The 8,599-nt window shown below is 45.6% G+C and overlaps 1 protein-coding gene across 2 annotated transcripts; it reads left to right on the forward strand.

Moving 5' to 3' along the window:
* The first annotated feature begins 1,027 nt into the window (after nucleotides 1-1,027).
* On the forward strand, nucleotides 1,028-6,120 carry DIRAS3 (DIRAS family GTPase 3). 2 transcript variants are annotated; one of them, XM_069232459.1, is made up of 2 exons: nucleotides 1,028-1,084; nucleotides 4,145-6,120. In XM_069232459.1, exon 2 carries the CDS (start codon nucleotides 4,232-4,234, stop codon nucleotides 4,826-4,828), a length of 597 nt encoding a protein of 198 aa, XP_069088560.1. In that variant the 5' UTR covers nucleotides 1,028-1,084; nucleotides 4,145-4,231; the 3' UTR covers nucleotides 4,829-6,120. The 2 variants fall into 2 exon arrangements, with proteins under 2 accessions (XP_069088560.1, XP_069088559.1); XM_069232458.1 differs by lacking the exon at nucleotides 1,028-1,084 and adding an exon at nucleotides 2,308-2,753.
* Nucleotides 6,121-8,599: the final 2,479 nt, after the last annotated feature.

The raw sequence follows: 8,599 nt of genomic DNA on the forward strand, positions 1-8,599 counted from the left end.
GGGCAGTGCTGTTAAGTGTGTACTTTTCTTTGTTTATGTATGCACCCATAAAATCAATTCTGAAATCACGAATATGTGGTTTTCCGTCGGTCTTCATCGGCAAGCTGACTGCTCAGGAAGCCAGAAAGGGAGTTTTGAAATCCCCCTACCAGCCCGCACGTTTATTTTGTCACCCTTCCCATCAGAATATTTGCAACCTATTAAAGGTATTTTCAGACTCTAATTGGAAAGTGTGGGCACGGACGTGTGCAGGCATTTTACAGCTTTCGGGCTTTTCAAAGATTCACAACGCCCACGTGCGCAGCTAGTAATCCCACTCGCATAGATGGGAGCGGGTTGATTTCTGTGCAGTGTGGGCAGTGGACGTGTGCGGAATAGGTGCACGACTTCCACTCTTGCAAATCCTGCTCGTTCTGCAGCCGGAACTTTTTACTGCATGCAAGCGTCCGTGCTACCGGTAAATCCATGTGTACCATACGGCGTTGTTTTACTGATGTGATTTAGCAAACTAATGTCATGTGTGGAGCAGATCCCAGTTAATTTCAGCTCAGCCTGGTGAAAGGCTCACGCATTACCATTTAAAGTACAGAAATAATTCCCTGCTGCCAACCGCAGAGAGTGCACATTGCACACATAAAGAGGCCTGCTCCAATCATTCTTGCCCTCACTTCCCCTCCCTCTCCGGGCAGGGGAGCCATAAAAACACGGCTCCCTTAACATTATCATTCCACTCCTGCTACATGAATGGGATGTTCCAAGAGCATAAAAAATGAATGAAAAGCAGGGTGGAGGTTAGGAGTACATTATTGTTCTTGCATCACTCAAAGACACACACATTTTCTCGGGGGACAAGGTACGGACCACCTTACTCAAGATCTGGGCGCAAGGGACATTTTTTTTTTAGAAGAAATCACCTCGTCTGCCCTGCAGATATCTTGGTTTAGATCATAATCTGCCCCCCTCCCCCCCACCCCCGCCGCTGGAGTGGTACGGACTCCATTCTGATTTTCTATACGGGGAAACTACTACAGGGGGATTTGTATTTCTACCGAAAGCAGCCTCAGCACACTTCGGCTGGTGCAAGGTAAGTGACGGCTTTGTAGAATATGCATGTCATTGTTTCCAAGGACAGGTGATAGTGTGGTTTGCGTGAACGCTGATAGGAAGGGCACAGTATTCTCTTTGTGATTTCTGGGATTACACAGTAAGCAGAGGACGTCACAAAACGCTGATGCGGGGATTTTGACCGCTACAAAAATAGCCCACGTTAACAAACATCCTACGCGGACACCACCCGTCGCCTCCTTCCTCCACACCCCGCGGGTCAACCTTAATTATTAAGGCACGTGGAAAGGGTGGTTGGCCAGGTTCAGCATTGACCACAGCCGCCCTCCTTCCCTTTCCTGATTATTCTTTGTACTGGGACAGTATTACCATTTCTGGTGGGACACAGCATGAGACCTGTCCTTTCTACTTCCCAAATGGATGAAGGACCTGCCTGGCTGCCCTTCCTGCGGACCAGGCTACCGTCACGTGCCACTCTGCTCCCAGTGCCGTCGCAGCGTCCGCCTGCACGCTCCAGTGACGCCATGGTGAGGCGAGGCTTTGCTCGCACTGCCCTCTGCTGGAGGTGGGAGCGCCTGCCACCCTCTCCGGCGGTGCCAATAGCTCATCTCCTAGTCCCCGGTTCGCGGCATCCTCCCGCCTTGCAGTGTTACGGAAAGGGTGCTACGACTGAAGTCAGCATCAAACCCGAAGCCTGGACCAGGAATAGAAACAATGTACTATTTTCAGGTGATCAGGTCGCCGCCTGCCCTATCCCGCGCTGGCCGGAAACAGCTGAGTTTACCGGTTACAGCTTTGACGAGTGCTTACAGCTCACCAACCACTGATGCGTGCTAATATGTAATCATATTTGTCACCTTTGAGTGGCGGACGAGGTTAGCCGCTCACCTCCAGTATATCATTTGGGCCATCTGTTTATAACAGAACACATTTACGAAGTATTACGTCTGCATGCATCAAACGTGACACACCTGTCACCCACCCGTTCCTGAAAAAAAAAATTGCGCTTCAAGTCATTTTTAGTTCTATTATTTTCAAACCATAGTCATGTTGGAACTAAAGGGCGGAGATTTTATTTAATTTTGGGAAAGTGCTGATGCTGTTCAAGGAAGACCTGTCTCATTAAAAAAAAAAAAAAAGATTGCACATGACGTGCAGCACGGTAACTCAGGCAGGAATACTGCTATGCCTGGTGGCCGTCCACGCCCGGGGCACGGTCAGTCGCAGCAGCGCGGGGGTGGTCGTGCATCCCTCTGCCTGCTGATTAGTGAGTGCAAGGGCTCAGCCCGCTGGTGGGGGAGGAGCGAAGAGTCGGAAGTAAACAGCATCCCTCCTGGTCTGCTCAGCAGGCAGAGCGGGAGTCCTATCAGCTGCATCATCATCATCTGTATGTGCGCCGAGCCGCGCTGCCGGGATGCAGCGGCCGGCCCCGCCCGAGCCCCAGCGTGGGTGTGAGTCGGAGAAAGCCCAGGATTAGAGCGCGGACGAGCTCCCCGCCTATCGCTCGTCACGGGCTGCGCGCCCCCCTTGGCGCAGCGGGCGCTGACTGATGGGGCTCGGGTATAAGGAGGAGCGGTGGCGGCTACGAGGCAGCGAGCCTTGATGTTGGCCGCTTCTCGGAGAGCAGGCGAGGCGGGCGGCGGCGTCTGGAGACCGGGGCCCTAGTCTTTTTCCCGCGTCGAACCAAGGTATGTAAGGTATCTTGTCTGGTGCACCGTGCACTGCACTCCCAGTGCCACCCCCTTCGTCGCAGCTAGCGCGCCGCCAGGGCGTAGGTTAGGGCTGGGTCTGCCCTCGCCTCATCTAGGAAAAGAGCTGTTGGGAAAGCAAGCACTGGAGAACTATGTACCTGGGGAACACACGATGTGGCGTGGAAAACAGCGGGGGTAGGGTGGGCAGTTCACCCGGACCCAAGCAAGATATAGACATAATAAGCTAAGCTATTCACTGGGGACTTTTGGTCCCTTAGGTAGCAAGCCTTGCAAGCAGTGGGGAAGGTGTATCCAGGGATGTTAGTGCGTGTTTGTGCTGATAGTGTTATGAGCTCACCGTTCTCAAGGCTTTTAGGTGGGTATAACTGGCACAAATGTCATAGGTGCCAAGAGGCCCATGTCGCTTTCATCCTGCACATTTACTCAGCCATCGGCAATTTCTGGGCCTGCAGTTTGGAGAACATAACTATAAAGGTAAAAGCAAAGTCGCCGCTGTCCACTGCTTTTGGCGTATCTACCCAACATCAGTCGGAATTTTGACACGTGTAATTTCGGGTTTTCTGAGTAGCATGGACCCCCAGGTCCGAGCACACTCGCGCTGCTGGCTTAAAAGCCTGGACAGGCTGGAGATCGGACACGTGATACCGAGCCAGTGGGCAGCAGTGAGCTGAAGTCTGGGGTAAGTAGCTCAACCAGTCCTGGTTTTGTCTTGCTTTTAAGGCGTCTGTAGTATCTTTTTTTTTTTATTCCGTGCGTGTTCTCACATACAGATATTTTGAGGAGATATTGAACGAGGCACTGTATTTTAAGACATAAGTTTTGGAGGTTTCCAACTTGTGGAATTTTAAATTACTTTAATCCAAGCTTCCTCATTTGGCCCCGTGAAGGTGTCACAGTTGTACTATTCTAACGTTTTAGCTAAGAGTATTCGGCGTGACCTGAAGCATATACGTCAGGACAGACCAAACTTGTTAAATATAAGACATTTTAAGGCTTGGGCAAAGTTGGTAATTGCCCAGGGCACTCTCATCCCAAGGGGCCTCTGGGAAAGGTGAATTAACTTCCTAACTCCAATCTGTCTATTTCTCCATCTTAAGTTTTAATGTGTTATTCCGTACGAATGGCATCATGAATTTTGGATTAGCAGAAAGTGGCCAATATAGTACAAAGTTGTTGCAGACAGGGCCTCTTAAAATATGTCTTGTGCAGGGCTCCCTAATACGTTAAACCGATCGTGTGTAAGTAAGCCTGTTCACCAAGGGTCTTTTCTCCTTTTCCTGCTATAGCCTTTAGAATTTTAAAGAATATATACATTGCATTGATTTCTATATGAACTATTTTACTCATTGGTTTTATTTTGTCAACAGGTATTCTGCGTTTCTGGGAATGTAAATTTGAGTAACCTTTATTAATTCCTGTTTTCGTCATCTGGGATCAAGATTTAAGCCTGCATCATGCCAGAGCAGAGCAATGATTATCGAGTGGTGGTCTTCGGAGCTGCAGGGGTTGGCAAAAGCTCCCTGGTACTTCGGTTTGTGAGGGGAACGTTTAGGGAGACCTACATCCCTACAATAGAAGATACATACAGGCAGGTCATCAGCTGCGATAAAAACATCTGCACACTTCAGATTACAGATACAACAGGGAGCCACCAGTTCCCAGCCATGCAGAGGCTGTCTATCTCCAAAGGCCATGCCTTCATCCTGGTCTATTCCGTCAACAGCAAGCAGTCCATGGAGGAGCTGCAGCCCATATACGAGCAGATCTGCCAGATCAAGGGTGATATCCAGAACATTCCCATCATGCTGGTGGGCAACAAATGCGACGACCCCCAGAGGGTGGTTGAGGCTAGTGTTGGGGAAGCCCTTGCTTCCAAGTGGAAGTGCTCATTCATGGAGACATCTGCAAAAACGAACTATAATGTCCAGGAGCTCTTCCAAGAACTTTTAAATCTTGAGAAGAGGAGGGCCGTCAGCCTGCAAATAGACGGCAAGAAATCCAAGCAACAGAAGAAGAAAGATAAACTGAAAGGCAAATGCTCTCTCATGTGACACTGAGCAGACTGATGCATGGCTTTTCAGCATGCACTTCTGTCACAGAAGTTTTACATTTAAATTATATTGTACCTAACAGAGGATTAATCCACATTTTGATATCTGCCCACGAAGCCCTCATGATCTTACTGTCCATTTTAAATCTGCTTCATCAATAAACATTTTACTCGAGGAATTTGAACTGCATGATTTAGCGACAATCCAAGCGCTATCCAAGTAAATCGTCATATGCTTTGAACAAAGTTTGCACAACGATCAAATTCAAGACACTTCTACAAGGCACAAGTAAACGTAAACAAGGTCTCCACCGTATTTTATTTTGGTGGTTGTACATAGGGCAAGGACAAGCTGTCATGTTTTAGCTTCTGAAGGGCCTGTTGTTGACTTGCGACCTCACAATACGAGCCCTGATGTTATTAGGTGCAGCAGTTTTCTCGAACATCCCCTCCTGGGAATATTGTTTTTGTCTTCTCAGCTCTTGGGTATGCACTAGTGTACTTCCCCCGTTACAAAAATAGATTTCACTTGGATTAATTATGTACTAGTTGGTATTACGTCTAACATAAAGTCATCATTCAAGAAACAAGCATTTATATAGCACCCTAAAGCATTTGTACATTGTTTGTGAGCTGAAATCCAAGTGCTGACAAGCTTACCAAAGAAATTGGTTATTTAATTTATACGGTATTGCTGTTCTTTTGTCTGGATAAAAAGTACTTCTGACAAATTCCACTCATGTAAAGTAATCTGCTGTACGTGTGTACTCAATTGTTAGACGTGTATTCTTGGTCACCACGTCGCTTATGTGTTGGTTTAGAGAACTAAATTCACAGTGCACTTTAAGAGATAGACCTTTCTTCATTACAGTGAGTCAAAACCGGATGAAATACCTTGTTTAGCACATGGTTCGAGTAAGAATAGAACGAAACACTGGCAGTACTAATTTAGGAAGAAGGCTGACCTAAGAATACAGACAGATCGGGATGCTGTAGTGAGAAATATGGGGAAGGGAGTAATAAAGGCTGTCACGAGACCTATATAATGGGAAATAAAGTTATGTTTTGTATATAGTGCCAAGCAAGCTGGAGCAGAGTAGGCAGAATAAAACTTTAGTTTGCCTAAAGACTTATCGAGCAAAAGAGAAGCAAAAGACATGCTTAACACAGAATATCGATGTAAACCGAGGAGGAAGACAATAGGAAAATAAAAAGTGCGTCTGGTGATGGTTAACTATTTGATTGCTCAATTATTGCTCTTTTTTTGCACCCTAATAAAGTTATTGAAATATTTTTCTTAATTACCTGTTTTTTCATTTAGCAATGACATTCATATTATTTAACTACATTGTTTCTTTTGCCTTGCATAATTATTTTTTTATAGGTACCACGTGTTTAGAAGATTAAGCTCTGTTCATGTGGAGGGCTTTGGAAAAACTCTTATAGAAAGAAAATATGAAGAATATGTGGTTATGTTTGAAAGATTAGCCAGGGTACCGAATTCTATAATTTGTGCTCGAACCGGGACCCTGGGGCACCTTCTTTATTAGCCAATATATCATTGCCCAGGTCGCATAACTTTGCATTGTAGCAGTGTAAAATGCAATTTTGGTATACATCACGTGGTGCAGATGTTTTCGCTCTACTTTGTACAAAAGTGCACTGCACCAGTACCAAGTTGTGCAATGTGTCTTTTTTTCCATGCCACTGTTCTTGCAGGTTGAATAATCAAGAAGTAGTGCTACTGACTACATGTCTAAAGCACACTAAAGGAGAGCCCACTTGACAGCAAAGTGGGAAGAGAAGGTGCATAAGGTTGGAGAAAGCAAGGATCTTTGCTTCAGCATCATACATTTTAGCAAGTCAGATTCCTTTAGTTTTTAATTGTAATGTATGAGCTAACTATGTCGGCTGATCTGAGCTTCTGAAATGGAGGAGGGAAAGAATTGACTAATTATTGGAAGGCAGTAAGGGAGCATATTTAAAGATTTTCTGTCGTGGTGGAAGGCCATCGATATTTGAACAAGTGCAACATGGAAGTTGGAATTACACAGTGCATGGTGAGCACGTTCAAAATCTTTTCAAATAGATTGGCACCTGTGGGTCTGTTTAGATCAGAGGTTCCCAACCTTTTGACTTCTGTGGACCCCCATTTTATCAGTCTTGGAACCCCAGGACACCTCGCCCCTCCACCCGGTTTCATTAGTGGAATCCCGGGACCCACCCCCAAATGGGTCATTACTGAAAGCTGGGGAACTAATCTGTTAATATTACATTTTCATGCCACTCATGCCTTAACTGCGTGTGTTCTGTGAGTGCTGAAAGTGTTTATTACTCTGCCCTGCTGGATGTGTTCTGTGGGGAATGAAAGATTGCTCTTACTGCCTTTTGTAAGAGGGGAAACCTTGGTTTGCTACTGTCGTGCACCAGCTGTTCTGTGAGGAAGCAAAGCGTACACTGCAGCTGCCCAATTTGTACCTGTGCTGGGGAAAGCATGCACTGCGGCTGCTCTAGCTGCATCTGTGTTCTGATGAAGGGAATCTTGCACTGGTCTCCCACTGTGCCTGTTCTATTAAGAAAGGTGTTTCCACCAATGCTGTCCCATAATATGAAACAAAGTGTATATTTAATGCACGCGCATAATGTTGCTAGGCCAGTCCGAAGGCCTTGTAGGAACCAGGGCAAAATAAGTTGCAGGACCCTGACCTACCGACTGTGGTTCAACCCAGTCTTCCCAGCTTGTTCAGAATATGTGACCTGAAACAATTAGTTTCCATTGTCCCTCCTTTTCAGTGATCATCACATTTGAGAGCACCTTGAAATAATTCAGTTCAGGATGCACAGTGTACTAAACCTCTCTTGAATATGGTTTAGGAGACCATATTGTTGCTCTGTCTGTAACAACAATATGCTTTGTTTAAGAGTCACAAGGCCTTTTGGATCACTAATAAAATTGGCATCAGGGCAGAAGGGGAAAAGAATGCGATACACATCCAGTATCTAAATTGCACAATGTCTAATAAGAAAACATGGTTTCAATGTCGGCTTCCCAACTTGACCACACTGGATGACCTTGGGCAATAACATATCTTCACTGTGACTCTTATCTGTGATCATAACATTTGAGATCACCTAGAAACAGTCCAGTTCATGATGCATATTGTACAAAATCTTTCTTCTATATGGCTTAATAGATCATAATGTTACTCCATTTATAAGAATAAATTATTATATAGGAGAAACGAGAGCAGCGACTTGCCTCTTGGTTCAATAAAATCGTCAGTGAAGAAGATGCGTGATTCACTAATTCTAAATAGAAATCACAGTGATATCATCTAATGTGCTAAGTGAAACTATCAAAATATCTTAAAATATATACATTAAAGTTCTTACTTCCACTATACATAAAGTGTCAGCCCGTAAGATTTGTTGCAGTATGGGCAGTTCAGACTGAGCTAGGAGGTGTTCTCGGTCACAATGGTGCTGCCTTTACAGACAAGAAGTAACATAGGCTGGGTCCCAGAGAATTATTGGACCAGGCCATTATCACCTTTCTGCCATTGCCTTATGGCACTGGCAGTTAGGCAGGAGATGCTTGAGTGTTCCATGTGTGGCTTGTAGTCTAGTCTCGAGGCCTATTTGCACTTGCCCCTCACACCCAGTGACCTATGAGTGTGGCTTGGCAGCATTGGAATGATTTGTTTCATAGCATAGGCTATAATTACAGCAAATCACACTATAATGCCTGTCCCTCCTGCCAGCAGCCTACTTT

The sequence above is a fragment of the Pleurodeles waltl genome, chromosome 4_2 (assembly GCF_031143425.1).
Source record: "Pleurodeles waltl isolate 20211129_DDA chromosome 4_2, aPleWal1.hap1.20221129, whole genome shotgun sequence".
Taxonomy (NCBI): domain Eukaryota; kingdom Metazoa; phylum Chordata; class Amphibia; order Caudata; family Salamandridae; genus Pleurodeles; species Pleurodeles waltl.

Bases quoted from the DNA above. Each gene is read 5' to 3' on its own strand.
- DIRAS3 (XM_069232459.1), top strand. From the start codon at position 4,232: ATGCCAGAGCAGAGCAATGATTATCGAGTGGTGGTCTTCGGAGCTGCA.